This window comes from Lissotriton vulgaris, chromosome 6 (assembly GCF_964263255.1).
Source record: "Lissotriton vulgaris chromosome 6, aLisVul1.2, whole genome shotgun sequence".
Lineage (NCBI taxonomy): Eukaryota > Metazoa > Chordata > Amphibia > Caudata > Salamandridae > Lissotriton > Lissotriton vulgaris.
The window spans coordinates 595126725-595148203 of NC_141694.1; the positions used below are offsets into that span (position 1 = coordinate 595126725).

The 21479-nt window shown below is 45.5% G+C and overlaps 1 protein-coding gene across 1 annotated transcript in view; it reads right to left on the reverse strand.

Moving 5' to 3' along the window:
• The window catches only part of LOC147707753 (trypsin-3-like), a 34256-nt gene extending 16796 nt beyond the window's left edge, over positions 1-17460 (reverse strand). Inside the window, exons 1-3 of the mRNA XM_086926607.1 lie at positions 17384-17460; positions 11165-11333; positions 9048-9307 (exon numbers count right to left, since the gene is read on the reverse strand). Coding sequence (XP_086782733.1) covers positions 9048-9307; positions 11165-11333; positions 17384-17429 — 475 coding nt within the window. The 5' untranslated portion in view covers positions 17430-17460. The remainder of the gene's footprint in view (positions 1-9047; positions 9308-11164; positions 11334-17383) is intronic.
• Between the last annotated feature and the right edge of the window lie 4019 nt (positions 17461-21479).

Genomic DNA, 21479 nt, shown 5'->3' on the forward strand with positions numbered 1-21479 from the left:
AAGCTCATCTAAATTAGCAGTGTTGAGAGAGAAAAGACTAGCATGTTGAAGCATTTACTGGACATTTATCAAAGTTCCTTTGTTTCCCATTTTAAGAAAACAAAGGAACAGAGTGCTATAAATGGTGTGTAATTAATAACACACTCCCCTCTAAACTTAAAACATCAACAGTCATTCACCTCTGAGGATGATTGTAGGAAAATGCCTCTTTTTTTCTATGATTGCCCCAATTTTTTGTGAACGGATTGTGCTGTTTTTGTTTAGTCTTGAACTCAGCTAACCCAGGCCTCAGTTCAAGTGTTCCGTCTCCTAAAGCATGTTGCAATTCTCCTAATAGACATATTTAAGTCCCTAATATATGGTACCGAGTGTTCCCAGGGCCTGTGAGCAAAATGTCACTAGTGGCTTCAGCACATACCTTGCCACCCACTACAGAGTCAGTGCAAACATGACTGCAAGCCTACCATTGTAGCCTAGCTATGCACTTTTAAATTGCATCTTTGACCTGTCCACATGAACCTTTTTGAATGTTCTAAACGTTCCTTTTCAGTATGAATATGTTATGCCTATATAGGCCTTATAAGCCCTAAGGAGCGGTGCATGGTATTTAAAAGTGGGACATGCAGAAAATTATTGTCACACATGTCCTTATAGTGAAAAGGCCATAACATCTGTTTTCGCTGTAGCAAAGCTGGCTGTTCCAAAGCAAAAACCTGGGCTAGAAGAGTACAGTTAATAATACTAATTGTCGTTAGGAAACAGCTAAAAATATAATTCAAAGACTCTTTTTGATAATCGTTTAAATTCAATATAAAGGTAAAATCGAATTTGTGATAACTATTAAGGAAAAGGTACTTTTAGACAGTAACCTTTTCTCTGCCCAAAGCCTCCTGAGGACCATTTGCATGAGCTTCAACTGGTGTTTGATAGCCCCCTTGAAGAGGTGCAAAACTTGTTCCAAGGGCAGAAAAAGGTCTTGGGTGTGGCAAGGTTTTTCTGTTTCACTGGCAGGATGACCATCTAGGCTGTCCCCAGGAACCTATTTACCTACCATGTCACAGGGCAATGTTAGCTGACTGGGGGTGAGTGTTTGATTTGCTCAAGCGCTCCGTCCATCATCCCCTTTGGTATCGCTTTGTTCGCCCTAAGTTGGCAGGGTATGCCCAGACGTGGGTCCCTTGCTCACTTTGCCACTGGATTCAAGATAGCCTGGCTGATGAGGGTTATGAAACCGAAACCGGTTCCAGGATGCTTGTTTCCGGTCCAGGGAAGACGTGGCTTGGCAGTTCGGTCTGGACTGTTCCCATGAGGCACAGGGTCAGACTGATTTGCATATGGCCATGTTTGAACTGGGGTGTTGGAGTGAGCTAAAGAATGATGATAGATTAAACCCAGATCAGTTGAGTGGGGGTGAGTGTTTGATTTGCTCAAGCGCTCCGTCCATCATCCCCTTTGGAATCGTATTGTATCTTGGTGGAATCATAAATCTACGCTGCCTGAAATGAGACACAACTTTGCTTTCCAGAAGTTCATTGCTTTCTTTGACTTTGGAGGTCAGCAGGATTGCACCTGCTGCTGACCGCCTATGTCATCAGCGCCTAAACTTCACCTCATCTTATGCATTTTGAGCCTCGGACGACCCAATGCAACAACCGTAATTGTCACTACAAGTTGACTAGTTTGTCTAATGGTGATCTCCCTCGACTGACTATCCTTAAACTGACCAGACAAAAGTCTTTAAGAGGCCAGAGCCCTGCAGGCTCACTATTAGAGCCTGAGTGGAAGCAAAACTGAGTGGCAAAAATTCTTTCTGCATGTCCAGAAAGGGCTGTAAAACCACCAGATTATTGCAATTTAGGTCCACTTCGAAAAAATACTCACACGAATTGGCACCAAAATCTATAGTACATACTGTCCCTCTCTCTACGTTTGCTGCAAGCACCCTGACGCAGCTGCAAGGCCCCACATGCGCTATAATAAAGCCTTAATTAAATAAATGACATCATTGTTATTCATTTGACGTAGATGTGCGCAAGGGCCTCAAAGCTTACACGGAGAGGAATACCTTGACAGGAAGCAGCTCTATGCATCAAACATCTGCCCCCTTCCGCAAAGGTGTACCCCTCGCTGCCTGCTGCCGGAAGCAGGTCGGATACATTCACTTTTTAGCTTCATCAGAAGAATTAAAGGCGCAACAACACCCATGCTTCTCCTCCCTTCACCCTGTGCATAGGCAGTAGATACGTGAATGTACTCTGTGGCTTCAGTAGCTCAGCAGTTTAAGCATGTGTGCTGCTAATAGAGGTCATTCAAGGGTTCATTGTTACTTATACTTGGAAATAACACGCATGCTTTTTCGGAAAATTCACTTTACCCTTTCTCTAAGTGCTGCTTTTGTCATATGGTTGCAGTAAAGTGCAGCAGGCATCGCTTTCCAAGGGATACTATGTGAAGTAAAATGTGCATGTTCCAGATGACATAATGATGACCGTGATGTTTGCATCACAAGTTAGGATTTTCACCAGCCCTCCCTTTAATGCAGAGGTTTTTAAAACTGGAGGTGGCCTCCCTGGGGTGCCTAAACTGATCATGGGTCGGTGCAAGGCATTGGGGAAGACGAGCACCATGGTCAAAACATTGTGACGTCTGTTGTCATTCATGTCCTGGCTGGGAGTGGGTGTCAAAGGGGAAGGAGCTCTGAATGAGCCTCTAAGGCCCTCCCTCCCATTCCGGATAAAAGATCGCACTATGGATTATTTGACACTAGGGAGACCAGACTGCCACAGCATGTTGGCGATCATGTATCCAATTAAATGAAGGATTACTCCCAGGAGGTGCTATAATGCCTCTGTCAGAAGAAAAGAGGTGCACAAAATGTCTGAAAGGACAAATTCATCCTTCGTTAGAAGACCCCTCACTCACCAACCTAGTTGATGACATGCTTCATCAGCGGGGCCCCACCCGGACAGCCGAGTGCTATCCGGGTGTGCTGGGACATCTGAGCGGGTTTGTTTTTTGAATTTTTTTTGTGAGAGTAAAAAAGGTAGGTGATATAAAAATTGTCCAGTAAGCTATTCACTATCAAAACTTTATTCTGGAATGTCTGCGCAACTATACGATTCTTATAAGCTGGACACCATGCCAGATTAGGTAGGACTCAGGTGTCAAAGGCATTGTAGTGAAAAATAAAAATGGTCTACATGTTTCAACCGCTGTTATGATTATAGGGTTTTCGTCAGGACCCGTGGTGGTAGCCCGGGTGGTATACACTCGCTAAGGTGTACCCTGCCCTTGACTACGTGAAAAAACCACCAAATAAAATTCAGTGGGTGGTTGTAGAGTTACTTTTTCCCAGATTCCTAGAAAAAAGCATCTGTAAAGGAAGAAAAACAAGACAAAAGACAAACACACATTTCAGTACATAGGACGTGTGCGAAGTGCTCAAAATGCAACACCCAAAGTGATAGAGAAATACGATGGGTGTTGATGCATAGCTCATGAGTCGTCATGCATGGGTTTCATTAGGGTGCAGCGAGCACCATTGGGCTTTAAATAAGGCCCGTGAATAAATATTACAACCCACTTAATTGCGGTGAGTCTGTGCACTCATAACCCACTCACTAGTAGAACGTGAGTTAAGGTGAGTGCTAATTACAAGGAAATGCGATCGCTCCCTAATCTTCAATTATACATTCACCGAAAGTTCCAATTTACGTGGGTGTCCATGCGCCCAAAAACAGGCGTGATTACAAAGTCGCAAAATGGCATACCAACATCCAGTCTAACACACGAGCAAAACAAGCATTGGAAATGCAATAGGTCTCGCATTAGAAAAGTTGGAGCTATTGATTTTGTAAATGACAAAAAAAATGTATGTGTTGGTCTTGAAAATAGCAAAATTAATAGCTTTGTCATTTACAATGCCAATACTTTTAACTTTTTCAAATGTGACACCTATAGCATTTGTAATGCAACATGTTTTGTATGTACGTGATGTACAGGAGGAAAAACTCAAGCAATCCCAGGTGGGTGACTAGGAACCAACTGGCTACAAAAGGCCTGAAAGAACACATGGCAGATGTACACATGACTGGATAAAAAAGTCAGAGACTTGCAGTTTAGTAGCCTCTATTTTCAAGTCTAATGAACGCGTGGCGTTCAGCTCTGTGCTTAATGCATGTGTGGTGCTGACGCCAGTAAGACGCCCAATTTTTAGTGTATTTATTTTTTACAATGGCAGCACGAATAGCTTGTAAGGTATTACCTTACAATAATACAGAGGTGTTGGTGATTTGGCACATATGCATGCTTCTTGTGTGGGGTTGTATATATAAAGAAAAGGTTGCGCAGTGCGATGTTATGTTGCGTTGGAAGCAGCTTGTCAAGTTTTATTACTTGGTGTTGCTCTGAAAACCTGTAGTATGTATAGCCATGTGGTAGGCGAGTGTTGGGCTGTTTTTTCAAACATGAAAGAAAGATGCTTCGGGTGACAAGCTTTTCAGAACCAAAAAAACCCGGGCAAACAGACATAGGAATAGTACTAAATGTGGACACATCATTAAAATATACATACATATTATATATACACACACACATACACAATAAACGGAAGGGTTCCATAGGGGTGAAGGTGGGTCTTGTGACCGTCCAACCGGTGTGACTGGCGCGCATGTAGACTTTTTGCAGTGCGTTGCTTTGTATCTATAACTAACTTCCTGACGCTGCTCAGTTAGAAACCTTCAATACGAGTACACACTCGAACTTTTCGCAAGGAAAATGCTTTTCAATAGCAGCCAATTATTTTTTTCCAAACCGACGTCCCAGTTCCGATTTTACAATGAAATTATTATAAGAGAAACGTGGCGCTGGGAGCCCAATGCTACATCCAGACCAACAAGCACAATGAAGCCCTTGTTCCGCGCAGACACTGTAGCGAGGAGGGCGGAAAAGAAGCTGGCAGTCAGCAGTTTGTGTTTTAGGCGAAGGAAAAGAAAGAAATAATGAAGCAAAACAACGACAGTGACGTGCACCCACTCGCTGGTTGGGAAGAACGGGGGGGGTGCAGAGGGAGATTAGAGGGCTTGAACTGAAGGGCGAGGGAGCACACACTGACGCAGATGCCGGAAGACGGCTCATGTGCTCAAACTGAGAAAACTTTCAGAGTATGTTAGTGTCTGGTCCAGCAGCTGTGCTCTACCAAACAATTCTTCGAGCAAGTGGCAGACAAACATTCCCGCCTGCTTAGAACCCGCGATAGGAGCACCGCCATGTTTTGAAGAGAACACCTCCGCACAAAACACGTGCGCGGCCAAGCCGGGGACTCCCCTTTGAGCCTCACAAGGAGATAGTCACAAAAATAAAGCAGTTCAACCTCGCGTTTGTGTATGGTATAGGATTACACATAGATACTCTGCACATCTCTTTCTGCACATCTCTTTCAAAAGTAAATCAAATACAATTATTTAACAAGTGAAAAGCAGCTTATATTATAAAACCCAAATCGTGTGAAACGCTAAGGAGACACGGCCATGGGGGGAGGTGAAACTGAAAGTATGGCCGGCCGGCCGGCCGTGAATAATTAGAGAAGCACACGCTTTTTAGGGCTTGCGCTTGCGCAATGACCTAAAAAGCACATGCACTGCAAGGAATCGCCAGTGAATCGCCAGTAGTTAAACTCTCGATAAGCCATAATAGAGCTTCGCCAGCTATGCCCAGCAGGCGAGCCCTAAAAACTAAAAGGCATGTATACATTCAGAGAGGGCAAGAAAAAACGCTTCCTTGAAGCGCTATTGGAATGTGCCTCATGGGCGTCGGGTTTTGCACAGACCAGATCCGGCCACGATCTGGATCGGAGAACAGATGAAAGGGGGAGGGAGAGGAGGGCGGGGAGGAGAGGGGTTTAGAACCGGATTCTAGATGCAAAACGGAGCCTACCTGCTACTTTGAAAAAAGTCCAGAGCCTGCCCATCCCGGTAAAGGTAACTTACTTGTGGACAGTCCTAAAAGGCTGTTTTGCCTAACTTGCAAATCCCTAGGCGCCCCGTGTGTGTCAGCCAGGGGCTCCGAAGCAGTGTTTAAGAAGCTGGCACGTCCTGGAGTGACTGAGGGCTTGTCCATACGCCGTGATGTCACCGCGTGCCGAATGGGTGTGGCGCGGTGAACAGTGCGTCCTTGTAGCTATGGAGACTGGGCGCTCGTTGTTACAATAAAACGGGCTCAATAAAGCATCACCGCATTGGGAGAAACAATAATATGGGATCAGTGCTATTCTACGTGGTTAAACCCAACCTTGTCCCTGTAGCTATGAAGACTGGGTGCTTGTTGTTAGAATAAAACGGGCTCACTAAAGCCTCACTGCGTTGGGAGAAAAATGGGATCAGAGCTATTCTACGTGGTTAAGCCCAACCTTGATTGGGCATAAAAGATCTGTAAAGTGGAAATTAGGGGATACCTAAATAAATACAGTGGGCCCCAGAGTCCTAGACAGTACAAGGAGGGGGAACACAAAAATCAAAGAAACTCCAGGAAAGTAAAAAAAGGAAAATAAAAAAAAAGGAGGGGGGAAGAGTATAGAGTAAGGAAAGGGTTGCCACAAAATATTATTGACCAAGGGGACTAGGAGTATTCCCGTTATACATACACATATAAAAAAAACTTTCTGTCTTATTGTTTTCCTGATCATGTATCCGATCTCATTAGGTCTCGCCTACACAGGGCGCATGCGCTGCATAGGAGGTCCTTTAGCTATCACTTGCTCTTTTTGGAAGCACATACTTGTGCTTGTGGCGGAATACACCTTCAGGGAGCGCGCAGGGGCATGCCACAAGCACAATTATGTGCTTCCAAAAAGAGCAAAAACAGCTGATGCTTTGCGCACGTGCGTTTGGAAGCTTCACCAGCGAGCTAGGCAAATGGCACGTGGGCACCATAGCATCACGGGCCCACTTAGTGGGTGCGCTTCTCTATTTCACCATATTGCACATCTGTTTGCTCACCATTCTGCTAGAAATCCGGTGCACAAACATTTTAAAAGTGCATCGATGGTATCACTGCCACGTGCATGGCTGCCTCTCTGACACTGGTCACTGTCCCAGTCTCACCCACTACCATCAACCCCGTAAACAGTGCGTCAGGCTCGCGCACCCCGCTCCTCTAACAGCGAGCGCGGCAGCTTCACAGACCGCCCCTGCCTCCCGGTACCCTAGGTGTGTCTCCACAGCCACATTTCGGGGTCCGGCCTTGCTGGGTCTTTCTGCCTTTCTGTTAGATACATTCCCTGACCCACTTGTACGAATATCATCACCTACTCACCGCTCGCCTTCAGCCTATCCTGTGCCAGCTTCGCCCATCTCTTTGCACAATCCCTGTTCTGGCTTCACTATGAACGCGTTGAGCAATCAGCGTGCCAGCCTCATCAGCCCACTTGCAAAATCTGTCAGCCATGCTCCAGTTGCATACGTTATGCCAATCTGATTGTGCCCAACTCACATACCCTGTCATGAATCATAATGCGTCTAAGCACTACCAATCAACTGTGAGACAAGGAGTGATGGGGGATACATTGGTTGGCCCACATTCTCACGAAGTGACTGTGGCGAGCTAGAAGCTAAACAAGTGAAACTTGAGGCGCACTCAGTCCTGTGCAAGCATCAAAAACACAGCAAGGCTTGCCCTGGAAAGAGAAGTGTGAGAGGATGGGGAAGTACAAATGTCAGACAGCAGCAAGAAGAGCGCAGACAGGAACAATGTAACCGGCATTAGGACAAAGAAAACAGTCACAAGGCAAGCAGAAACACCCCTCGTATGCGCTTGCATGGATGAGCGCACACACAATAATAAAACACAGCATGGGCACGGAGCCCAACCCATGTGCAAGCGTCTCGCAGACAGCGCACATGTAGAGCCCGCACACAGAGAACATGCACTGCACAGGGAGCTTAAGTGCCGGCTGCCTGTGCTTAAAGAACAATTGCTCATCTAGTATGATGGCAAGAGTTCCAAAAGAAACAAGCACTTGCAATGCAATGGGCTGCTTTTTTAAAGTGTGTACAGAGCTCACTGTGTCTGTCTTCTCTCTGTATTTTCCTGAGAATACATCTCCTCATCTGCTATAAAAGTATCCTGCTCAGAAACCGTGAGACTGTCCCTAAAAGCCGCATTTCTGAATCGTCATGGTTTCCTATGTAATCAGTACCTTTTGTAGACAGCCCCTGAAGAGAACATAGTTTCATTTTCAGCATTCTTTTTGAAGACATAAAACAAAGATTGTTTTTACATTTAACACACAAATTCCACGTGAAACACCTCCAGCTGAATGAAACGTGTAAACTGCACCTTTGATAGATACATGTATTAAGGTGCATAGCACATTTACCAAGCATTGGCATAACCAACAGGTCTTGCTTTTGGGACCTCATAAGTATTTAGTTATGCAGCACAATATCCTTGGTGCAACAACATCAACTGTTGCATGGCTAAACACTTATAAGGACTCAAAGGCCAGACCTAATGGCTATGCCAATGCTTGTTTTTAAAAGAGATGACTGAAGAGAACTGCCATGTTTGACTTCCTAAATATATTTAGAAATACAAATTAGATAGATTAGTTGCTTCAAAAATATTTTTGTCATTTTGGGGCACCACAGCGATTTTTGTTTACATGAGGGGGCGCAGCAATAAAAAGACCACTGCTTGAACTGGTTGCATTTCTGTTCTTCCACAGCTAGACTGTTTACATCACCTCAGGTACCTCGAATTGTCCTATGTCAGGTGTCACGCACAATTTTACATTTATAACTGCAAAACAAAACGACCAAAAACGAGAATGCAAAGCAAAAGGCAACTTACAACAACTTCCTCGCATCTTCTGAACTTCCAGTTCTACAGTTAGCTTTTAGACATACAGTCAACTGCACTAAAGGGCATTGCCCTTTAATTCCAGCCTCATTTTGGAATGTGCTGATTGCAAACTGGACAATGACACAGACAAACGTGTATACTATACACCTGATTGTACATGTAGAAATAGTGGATTTGCACCATTTTACCTGAATCAGGCTGGGTATTTCCCCATCCGGATGTGAGGCACCAGGTGCCAGCTGCTGCACAGCTGGTTGGCAGAGCAATCGGAGAGACGAAGTTGTTGTACTGTGCCGGCTTGGACAGCTTGACCAGCATGATGTCGTTATCTTGAGTCTGGGAGTTGTAGTTCGGATGCTTGATGACTTTAGAGACTTGGATGGCCTGCTCCGTGCTTTCGGTGTAAGTCGTGTCATACTCACCAAGGTAGGCTACCAAAGTATTGGCCCTAGCAGGGAAAACCATGAATGGAGAATGAGTTAACTAAAAAAGAGATAGAGACAGAGTGGAAGACAAAGGATGGATTGATGGAGGGACAGCTCGTTTAAACCTATTGGTGATGTGCAGTCATGCAATTGTGCAGAAACTGCAGACTGCACATTTCATAAACATTTGCAACATCAAGTGAACTTATATTACCGCATTTCAAATGTGGTGATGCCCCATCACAGCATAGGAAAGTCACGCCCATACACAAGGGCAAAATCGGTGCTAGCTTTGCAGCTTTAAATGCAGAAAAATGGTATTTCCACCTCGTGGTGTTACTGAAAATTTCTTGACCAATTTTAAATTAGGGCCAGAAGGAGTGACAGAGAGAACACTAGAAAATGTTCAACATAAACAATTCGCAAGACTGTGGCCACACTTTAACGTTAACAATGTTGCGCTCTTTCTTACGACAGGTCATAGACGACCATATGTCTACATCTTGAAGTAGGTATCATAAGAGTCATCCATGTCCCATTCCACAAGGAATAGTCCCAATTAACCAAAGAAAGTTCTAATGAGCACTATGAACAAATCAACTGCTCAACCCTTGGAAAGGCGCACCACATACCCATCTAGGATCTGAGCTTTCACAGCAAAATACCATGGAGCCCATAGAGCCAGGCCACCTGCCATGCACGAGTATTGGTAAAATGAATAGACTATTACACGACTTGCAATCAGCCTCCCGACCTGTAAAGGCACAGAATCCCCGACTGCTGACATTAGCAAATAGCTGCTCTTTTCCTTCAATGTTTGCAAAATGGCTATTTTGATTTTATTTCCCCTTTCTGTGGTCCATGGGGCAGTAGACCACAAGATCCTCTGTGATCATCCGAGATTCTAGAAAAGTTGGCTTGGTGATGGGACAATAATTGTATCTGTTCCATTCAGACTACATTCAACAAATTAAATGGAATCATCATCGCCTCTGAAACACATCGAACGCAGGGTTCACCAAGACAGTCCTAAGCCATGGTAGTATTTAACACTTACATGAGACATCTTACTCAGATCATATTCCAATACCGGCTGAATTTCCTCTGCATGCTTTTGGAAATGCAAACTTACTTACACTGGGGCAATGCCACAGATGGATAGCAACAAGGAGGTAGCCAGAAAATGTAAATACACCTCACTTGAACATTACCTATTCTCAAATGCTGAGCATCAGGCAAGCAAACCCTACTCCCCTTAAGAAAGTTACCATCACACTTGAATAATCCATCCATCAATCCATCCATATGTCCATATATCAATCTATCCAGGCATTCACACACTCATCCTTTCATATTCCCCATCTTTCCATTTCTCATCTGTCAACTCATTCATCCTATACCCTTGACCCTTTTGCTCTTGCATCCATCCTCTTACCCTTTCATTTATCCACCTTTTTGCTCTTCCATCCTAGCTCTCTTCACTTGCATGAAACAAGCACTAAAATCCTAGCAAGCAATTTCCTGCTCAAAAGACAAATGTAAGTATGATCCTCCCCAGGGCACAACAAAATATCTCTTTTGCATCTCAGATCGACAAACAGCAGCGTTGATCCTCCTTGACCTCTCAGCAGCCTTCTGCACTATATCCCACCACACACTGATAAAAAGACTCCCCCACATTGGCATCCAAGGGCATGTGCTCGGATGGATCACTACCTTCCTCACCGTAATGAAGGCAGAGGATCCACCTCCCACCTTTCACCTCTGAACCCAAGGACATCAAACATGGGTGAGATCATTGGGCAATGGCCATCATTCAATGGTTCAAGTCGGCATATTTCAACAACTGATATATTGTACAGGAGAAGAGAAACACTCACGGCTGATAGCAATGGGCGGCTGATACGATCCAGTACTGATTGATCAGAGAACCTCCGCACCAGCGACCTCCATTGCACATGAAGTAGACCTGCCAGGGCACGCTGCCCCTGGCGCAGTTGTAGCCGTTGACTACATCATTGATATCTTCAACCTTTGTCGGGTAGGCAGCTGTAAGCAGAAATGAGGGGATCAGACAACTGGTCCCATAGCTATGGAATCAAATCACTCATAGAATCAGTAACTATCACTGTTACCTATTAACGTTTCCGCTCAGGATTAGAAACCGATCCTGAATTGTGCAGTAATGCCAAGCTCACTAAAGACCAAACGGTACTGATGATGCTCGATGTGGCATTATCGGATGAGAGGTTGTATCATGAACAGCTGTGCTGGCTCAGCGCAGCTACTTATGTATTTGCAGTGTCCAATTGAAATACATTCAGCCTGGGGATTTGTTTGAGTTAGTACATGAGCAGCAGACAGCAAAGTGCAGACAGAGAGAGGCAATATTTTTAGTTTTCTCATCATAGAGCTGAGAAGAAAAATACATATCATTGCATGGCCCTCCCATTCAGAAGCATAAACGTGAAGCTGTCCGGTAAAACTGCTCCTATGCTGCTAGTATTTCTAGAATGTGGTATTACAACAGCTAATTACAGGTCATTGTTTCTGAGGTTAAAAATGTTGCTGGGCTTAAGTTTGTAAAAACACTGACAAAATAATATTATGGAACACTTTCTTTGATGATGCATTTCCTCAATGAGAGTGGTATATTTTGAAAAACGGAATTGTAAATTATTAATTCTCCCTTCAAAATGTGCTATAGTCAAATAAGGTAGAAAGAGCCCTCTGTTAAAACTGTAAATAATAAAACACGCAGGAAACGGTAAGAAAGTTTTAAAAAGTCATTTACCGTAAAAAAAAGGAAGAGGGTTGAGCGAGGGGTGGGCCTTCCACAGTGTTCAAGAGCATTCAGGAAAATAAACCCCCAAATTTAAACGAACAAAGTTACGGCCAAAATTGTTTTTCAAACTACATTTATAAAGTGGACCCTAAATAATAACAGTACTGCAGAAGTGACACTAACTAGGCATCTGAATTTTAGGTCTGGCCTCTTTTTTTGAGATATCTTTAGCTGTGTTGCCAGACTATTGTTTTCCCCCCAAAGAAATCGTACGTAATATACATATAAAGAAGAGATTTTGTCAGCTGTCTTCACCCATTGGTCTGCTAAATCGCCACTCCCATTTTGCTTCCAACCTCCACATCATAGGGCATAAGTCTTCAAACTGTGGGATGCAGTCCCCTGTGGGACTGTGGATGTATTCCCAGGGGAGCACAAATGACGCTCTAAGTACTTGTGAATGAGTTTTCCAGGCTGCCTTAATTTACATGCATGGTCGAAGTGCTTAAAAAGTAGAGAACTGTAATCCATGCCGTGGTGGTGGGGTCAAAGGCTTTCCTAAAAATGCCCAAATATTCTGTGTCTTATTGATTTTTCACTTTCAGTTAACTGCATATAAAAAACACAAACCATAAAGGCAAGTTAAACTAAACAGCGGTAAATGTATTATTTTATATTATGAAACTGCATTTGACTAATGTGAGCGCTGCAGATGTCTTTATGTGGGATCAAAGCGCTAAAGATCTGAATTCTGATTAGTGCAGTGGGGAATAGCGACTAGTGTATTTATAGTGCTGCGAGGTCCCATCCTGTAACAAAAAGCACTGTGAATACGTAAGCCATTATTTTAACATTGTATTATATACAGTATAAGATAGGGTTCCACAAATTGATTTATTGATTAAGATAAAACAAGTGCTTTCATAGTACATATTTCAGTAATAGGTAGAATGTCATTGTGCAAATATGTTTATAGTGCCCGTTAAAAGCGTTTTTCAGAGCTCTGCTGATTACACCCTTACATTTATTCTCAAAAAGAATAAACCTTTCTCTCCATAAAAATTCAGCCGACTCCCTCGATTGATGCCTGTGTCCCAAGCAGCCTTTGCATTTGCTGATTAACCAAATGCACACATTTACATTCCTTTTAGGTGGCAGGCACCCTGGTAAGCAGACCTGTTTCAGCTCTCTTTCCCTTCTTCAGCTTCACAGCACAGGAGATCCCCCCCAAACCCTCTCCCACCTGCCCTCCCTTCACTTTCACCAAGAGGATTCTCAAGAGCTACATTAACCATTTAGGGTCAATTGTTTTTTTAACAAAAAAGTATGTAAAGTTAAAAAAAAAAAGCATGGGCCTGTTGTTCCTCATAGATCCTACCTCCTTGATCTCTGTCCAGATGACCTTCCAGTTGAATCGAGGGGGGCGATGGCAGAAGGATATCAGCAGAGTCGTTTTGAGACCCCGACCCTGATGGTCCAGACACCTGGGGCCTCAGATTTATGTCCCAGGAGAAACAGAATAAGAGCATGATCTACGCATAGTGTCAAAGAGATGCCCCCGAGTAGGGGGCGCTATGTGGGGGTTAAGTTTTCCATTTATAAATGGACATAGGCAGTTTTCTCAGAGGGGTGATCTGAGGAAGGTGCAGAGAAATTGTGACTCATGTCTTTAAAGGGCAATCACTGCCATTAGTGCAGCGACACTGAGGCCAGGCGTGTGAGGGACCCCTGCACCCAGAATGTGGCTGTATTATTGCCTTAGAGTACAGGTAACCTGCAATGTGCAGGGAGCAAGACAACGAGGCCAAATGTGGGCCTTTAACCAGGTTTTCTTTACACACAGGAGCAAAGAGCCAATGCTGGGCCTCTGGCCTAGGGGTAATGGGCCAGTGGAATGGGCAGAGGAAACAGCTTGCTTCGCAAGGCTGTCATTTACATTGTTTCCAGAGGTGCAGTGCCACTGGAACCCAGAGGTGTGAGGAACCAACTAAATCCCGATTATGGCTGTTTTACTATCCTTCCTTGCTTCCTTTAGGGCCCACTGCACCTTTTCTGCACCAGGTTTGCTTTGGGCTTTGGACCTATGGCCCAAGGGAGGGGAAAACTGAAGCAGAGGAGACCCATTAGCTGGGCCTCAGAGAGAGATGGCAGAGAGGGAGATGAAGCAATATGGGGGTCCTGCTTTTTTTAGAAATGTATGAGGAAACTGCTCTTTGCAAGGCAGTAGCTTCGTTAATGAAGTAAGTTCATTGGCACCGGTACCCAGGAGTGTGAGATGCCCGCTGCATCACGATTACAATGTTCTTACTTTACAAAAAGGGGCATGGAGTGGGCATGCAGCCTCATTTGCCATGCTAGCTTTAGGACAGAGGGCACCTTTACTGCAAGGAGGGGGCAACACATGGGATCTCATTTCTTTCTGTTCAGGAAAGGGAGTCTGCTGAAAGACAGGAGTGATGGCCAGGATTCGTGGCCAGATACAGTGAGGAAGGGGGAACAGGCAGAGAGACAGCCTGCTTTTCAGGGCTGCAGCCATGGCTGGCTGTTGGCATGGGTGAGCTGGAACCAGGCACGGGGCAGCTAATTTAGAAGGGCGCACATGCAGCTGACCTTGTGAGCTTCCTTGAATAATGCTTTCATTCCAGGCTGCCAGTTCAGTTCATTACCCCCAGACTGGCTATAAAACCTTGTTTTCTTTATTTTCCTTAGCCTTCCTCTGATCCCCTATATCTCACACCCCATTCCTCATCCCTTCACCGGTCCATGGAACCACTTCCAGTTTAAAAACTAAATAGGCGGTTCAGGTGAAGGGTCAAGAGGCAGATGTCTGTTCACAGGCCAGTCACTGCTCTGAGATATTCAGCAGGACGTTACCTCTGAGCACAAACATGCCCCCCCACACTAGAATCACCAATGGGAGGGGCAGATGGGGAGAGGTGGAGGAGGAGGTTCAGGAGGGGTGCCAAATTAAATTTCGTCCAGGGCGCTTTCTGAGAAAATGCCAGCCCTGGCTGCTGCCATCAATAGTGCAGCAGTTGCATTGGGGCCCAGGAGAGTGACGGGCTCATAACACCCCTATTAAGAGGCACAGTATTTTTGGTCAATTTTTGGTTTTGTTCTATACATTGTCTCTTTCGTAAGTGTTGCAATTATTATAGATTAAAATCTCTAAAAAAAGGTTTCACTGATAAGTCCCACCTGGGCTCGCCTCTCCTGTTCCCCCAAATCTTGCCATTCAATTTTGGAGGGGGGCCCGATTTCAAACCATATACTTAAGGGGGCTCAGACCACAAACGTTCAAAGACCTATGGCTTAGGCAATGGCTCAGCCCAATAATCCCATTCGCTCGCTTCACTTTGAGGGAATTCACAAAGTTTTAGCAAATCTGTTACACCCTGCCAAAAACATAGTTGCTTTCTCTTCAGTTGCAAAGCTGGTTTAAAATGTGCTTTTTTATTTCACGTTTTTATATTAACTTCAAATGGCTGCTGTATGTTTTGCTTGCAGTCCTTTCTAAAGTTTAGGTTGTAAACTGTTTAAGTATCAAGGCAACATTGTAGCTAATTGCTTTTGAATAAACGGTTGGCTGGCAATTTATCTTTCTCTCCTTCACATAGAAAAACAAAAAATGTGTTGCACAATTGAAAAGTTTCTGGTTTACAAAACATCTATAGTAAAACCGCTCCATTAATGGATGTTTTTTTTTGTTTTTAAATCAACAATTCTTGTTGCAATTATAATGCAGCCTCGTTCAGGTGATGGCACTGTCTTTTTATTTTTTTGTAGCATGTGCTTGAAATAAAAAAAATAAAAAGAAAATTAACCATTGCACCAGATTGCAAAGAAAAGACATACTGGATTTATAAATGGTTGTTTTATGTGTTGGGAAAATGCATGCTTCCCTTAATTTGTTCGTTCTTTTGGAGTTCACTGCAGGCATGATCATATATTTGCGGTGTCGCGATGTGTTTGCGACGAAAGAAGGTTTTTGGGGAGAACAATGGAACACAAATTCCTCTGCATCATGAAGTTTGGGCTTGGCAAATGGGAACTGCTTCTTCAACCTCATCACCATGGAAAATACAATACGTTGACTCTTTTTGTGTACAGCCAACTTGTCCCATCAGGGCTTTCAACCACTTATCAACTGAAACCGGAACAGTTATTAAACAAGGGGCAACTCGGGCGATTTTATTTTACCAAGAATTTTCGGGTATCACTAGGAGTTCCCTCCACAAATGTAAACAAGCATTAGTAAAGTCAATTGGTCTGTTCTTGGCCATCAGTCTTTTGACTTTGTCAGTGCTTGTTTTGTTTTGTGGCAGGTTTTGCACAGGTCTACTGTTGGGGAAACTGCTGGGCCCTTGTCAAATCTTAAAAAAATGGCTAAAGGAAAAAATATATTTTGGTCACAAATAGGGCATTTAATGGAACTAATTTGTGTGCAGATGTGCTCCTTGTGAAATGGAATAATGCCATCACTCACAGTGAAGTTAGCCAACGGCTAAGGTGGCAGACCCATTGCTCCATGATGGAGGGCGTAGTGGGCGAACAAAAACCTGAATGGCATAAAACTATACCAATTGATAAAGAGCGCTAGCTGAAACCTCCATAAGTTTATTCAACGCATACTTTTACCAATATCAAAATGTCTTGGCTAACGCCTTATCTAAAAAAATTCAGCAGTAGATAAAAATGACATGTGAGCCGAAGTGCTCTAAAAAATGGATAGTTTGACCTTCACCAAGTGTTCCCTGGTGTACTTGCATCATTCTTTGAAAGACAACTTGCAGTCTATCTTATCATTTCAAGAAAAGAGATGAACATAGGCAGGACCAGGAGATGGGACTATGGTATGAAAGAGCTCCAGAGCTGAGCTTGTTAAGCCACACCGTATGCAGCTCCTGCTTAGTTTATGTTGTCTCATTAGAACCTGAACTATCTCCTTTGGTCTGCGATTCCTGAACCCCGAGAATCTACGCACCTACTAATTGTATTTGATAACATGAACTAGTGATTAGTTTAGGTGGAGCTAGTTCCTACCACATAAAGGATGCTTCTGTTACTTGTTACTCCGATAGTTTCCCTTTCTAAGTGACGCTAGAGGTCTGTCGTTTACCGGCTTACTCTCGCTCTATGGCCGGCATATATTTATAGAACGTATGGGATGCCTACAGCCTCAGGTTCAAGAAGAAAGTGAGTCCTCTTATAAAATACACCTCAATCGCAGAGAATAAGGTTCTGTATAAGGATCTAAAGGCCTAAATTCCACACGGATGAGTTTCGCACATTGACGCTATTTTCATTGTCTTACCTGCCTGATGCCCCAGTGCCAGAACCACCAGCAGAAAGAACTTCATCTTGGAGGATTGGTCTTATGCTGTGTCTGCCTACAACTGTTAAAACTGGAAGGGCCTTTTTATACAGTTTTACATCAGGTCTCCTGCGTCAGAGATAACATAGAACTTTCTGCAGAACATGGGCTGAATGCCTTATCTTATCCAAATTCTGATATGGCATTCGGAAATACCTCCTAAAACAAACAGTAAAATGAAAATTGGCCCACGTCCCAGAAGTATACAAGTGCAACACAATATATTAGTGTGCCTCACAACCTCAGCCGAGGGTTGGTGGGTGACATTGGCAGCAAGGATAGCATGAGTCTGTGGCCTAATGTGACCAAAAGTTCAAATTGGTGATATCAATGGTAGAATAAACACAGACAGGCAAACAAATGCATAGAAACTCTCCAGCAAGGACAAGCAAGTTTATACTCTTGACCTTTTACTAAAAAGCGAATTCAATTGTTGTTAGAGGTCCACACAAATGTTGTGCCCTCCTTGATTTTAGGATTTTCAAAGGTTGAGAAAGGTTCTAAAGTCTAACAAAGTCCAAGCAGAAAACTAACAATTGAGCAGATGCAGCTAAAACACAGTTCTATTAGTGAGACTACAGATTACACCGTAAATAAACATTCTTTGCAAAAACATACCTTCCATATGGATATCATGTCCGCACACACTATTGATGGTCACTTTGCTCACATCTGGGGCAATATTGGGGAGAAGAGTTGGCCTAACGGCTAGGGCGGGCGACCTCGAATCTGGGGTACCCGGTTAGAGTCTCGGCAATGATGCTGAACATCCTGTGATTCTGGGCAAAGCACTTCATCTCCCCGTGCCTAACAAAAATGAATGTGCCCTCATGTAATGCAACTGGTGCTATGTAAAGCGCTCTGATACCCGATTCGGGACAAGTTCGCACTATATACAACTCTGTATAAATAAATAAATATCATGAGGAGCTGCGCTTGTGCAGAGCCGAAGGTCTGTTTGTGGGTTCTTGCACTGTGTAAAGTGCATTCATTTAGCAACATATTTATTGAAATAACACAGCTCAGAAACAGAAAGAGACAAACTGTGCTCACAGTTTCTGAACTATACTGTATAAGTATCAGGAACTAATTCAGACAAATGTAGGCACATGAAAACAAATGCTCAGCGCTGTGCTGAGCAAGCGGAGCCCATCCTGATATGGTCCCACGTCAGTTTCATATACTCTGAGGCTTATTAATGGGATTTTGAAGAAGGGCAGAGCAGCAAGGCACCTAGCTGCGCTGCCCTACGCCAAAGGGACAGGATAGCAATGCACGTATTTAAGCAATACGGAGCCTTCCTGTCCTTTCTCCCTGCACTGGCACAATGGTGCAAGACTGCCTCCGTTGCATGCAGGACTTTTTTGTGCAGGAAAGGGCACCTTCTGGCACTAAAACAATCTTATTAGGCGTTTTCCTCTTTCTGTGTGTGTTGCAGAATGCTCATGATCTCTGGAGGAAGGTTGAAATGGTCACGTTTGAACACCTAAAGGCCCAGTATGAACTCGCCCCCTCGGAGGTCAGGCGGACAGCCCAGGCATTGGCTTGCCTGCCTCAGAATTGTCAGACCTTAAGGGGGTCCGAGGGATCTTCTCCCTAGTAATCTGGAGGAAAAATACTCCTCTTTCATGTAAGCCGTGTCCACTGAGTAACAGAGGGGACCGAAGGTGCAATTGTGCTCATCCTCCTGCAGCCCTGACTGCGGACGGGTAGGCAAATGAGCCCTCATCGGGACTTCCAGGGCATCACAGCCATTTGTTAGCACCCAGTGGTGGCAGACATGGATCTGGGGTGATGGGGCGGGGCAAGGGGTTAGGAGGATGATAAAAAAGAAAAAACACTTATCTAGTCACCTCTCTCTCCCACATCATCTCTCCTCTGCATCGGCCGAACAGGAAGCAGCCAGGCTCCCCTAAGCGAATCACAATGCTGCAATGCAGTGTTGTGACTGGTCTGAGCGTCATCATTTAGCGCTCATACGGGAACTTGGGGGCCTGTACATGTTCTCCATTCAGGCTGTAGTGCAGCCTGGGTGGAAACATGCCAAGTGCACATGAATGTTGGGCTGGTCCGAGATGGCCTGCCAAAGTGTCATGCGCACTTCAGTGTGCTCACCACTCTTCCCCTGCCCTGCCCTGCTCTGCTCTGAGCTGAGCAGCCCCGCACAGCCCCATTCTGCAGGAGCAGGAACAAGTAAAATGATAATAACGTTAAGTTATTATCATTTTATTTGTACTTTCGTTCACTGCTGCAAAGCAGTGGGGCGATGCTCCTCCGCTTTAGCGGAGGCGCCGACACTGGTAGTGCCATTGGAAAGTATTGCACGCGACCAGATGGCCGGCAGGGTCACCTGGTTGCGCTTTGCCTTAGTGAACATGGCTTCTGCTTGTCCTTAAAGGGACAGGGGCTCTGCAACTGTGAGCTCAGAGCCTCACCTGGGCCTCAGGCACAGGGCTTTGAGGGAGGCCCCAATGGTCCTTTGACCTGGGGCTCAAAGGACCTTAACATGCAGGGGGAGTGGGGGGAGGCCTCCCTATGCCAGTGGACCCCTGATCCAGGACTTTGGCCATGGGGCAGGCCGGAGGAGGGAGACCAGGGCAGGAGAGCCTGCCCTGGTGCCCGTCACAGGAAAGGCCTCCCCGGGCCTGCAGGACCCAGTCCCTAGCACTTTGCATGTGGTGGACTGGAGGATGGAGCCTGGGCTGGGGCACCCACACCAGGGCCCACATCTGCCCCAAATGGAGCTCCTGGACCCAGCCAAGCAGTGGAAGCCTCACCGGGCCCCCGGAACCCTGTTCCAGGTGCTCTGACATGCTGGGGGCCCAAGGATGAGCCCAGGACAGAGGTGGGCAGGTTCTGGGTCAGCTGGTCACTGGCTAAGGCTAGGAGTACCCTGGCCCTAGTAATCCAAAGGAAGGCTTCCTACCTTTCTCGTCATTCATACACACTGAGGGACAGAGGGGACCACCGGCACAAACACACCCGACCTCCAAGGGCTCTGCCTGGAAATCCAGTGATCCGTTATTGGCACTTCCAGGGCAGCTGGAATGGCAGTTACATGTCCCTACCTGCTCTCGGGGAAGGCAGGCTCAGTGGAAAGGCCCACAGGGAAGGTCTGGGAGGCAAGTGTTGACCAGGGCCCCTGGAGGCCCTGCGGTCCGGTCCTTTGATAGCACCTGACTGAGAACTGCTGGACCACAAGAAGGTCTGGAGTACCCTGTCCTTAATAATTCAGAAGAAGGCTATGACCCTTACTTGTATTCCATGCACACAGAGGTACAGAGGAAACAACCAATACAAATGCACTCATTCTCCTAGAGTCCTGCTTGGCTTAATGAAGCATATGAGCCCTCAGCTGGACTTCCAGGGCAGCTGGGATGTTCACTTAATGTTCCTGCCTGCTCTCGGGGAAGGCAGTCTCGGAGGAAAAGCCCATCAGGCAGGGCTGGAATTTAGCAGCAGACCCGGCCCCTGGGGGCCCCAGTGGGCGGGTCTGAGCCCTGTCTGAGCCCAGCTCAGAATGATTGGACCTGAAGGGGGTTTAATGTACCCTCTCCCTAGAAATCTAGGGAAAAATACACCATTTCTTGTAATCCGTGTGCACCGAGTGACAGAGGGAACCGAAGGCCCAAATGCACCTTGAGCCCTGGCTGGGATCGAGGTAAGCAAATAAGCCCCCATAAGGACTTCCAGGGCAGACCGGTCATCTGGTCCCCCCTTTGGAAAGCACAGCATGTGACCAAATAACCAGGCTCAGGGGACCCTGTGGCCCGGATGCTCGGAGCCCCAGCTGGGCCAAGGGCACAGGGCTGCGATGAGGGTCCTGACCCAGAACCCGCAAGCACCTTATCACACAGGTGAAGAGGGGGAGGCCGGGGGATGGAACCCTGTCCTGGGCCCATGCGGTGCTGCAGGTTGGAGGACTGAGCCCTGGGGCCCTTGAACCTGGTCGGAGCTCCTGGACCCGGCCACGCAGGTTAAGGCTCCCGGGCCGGGAAAAATGGCCATAACAACTGTTCTAATATTTTTGTTCCTT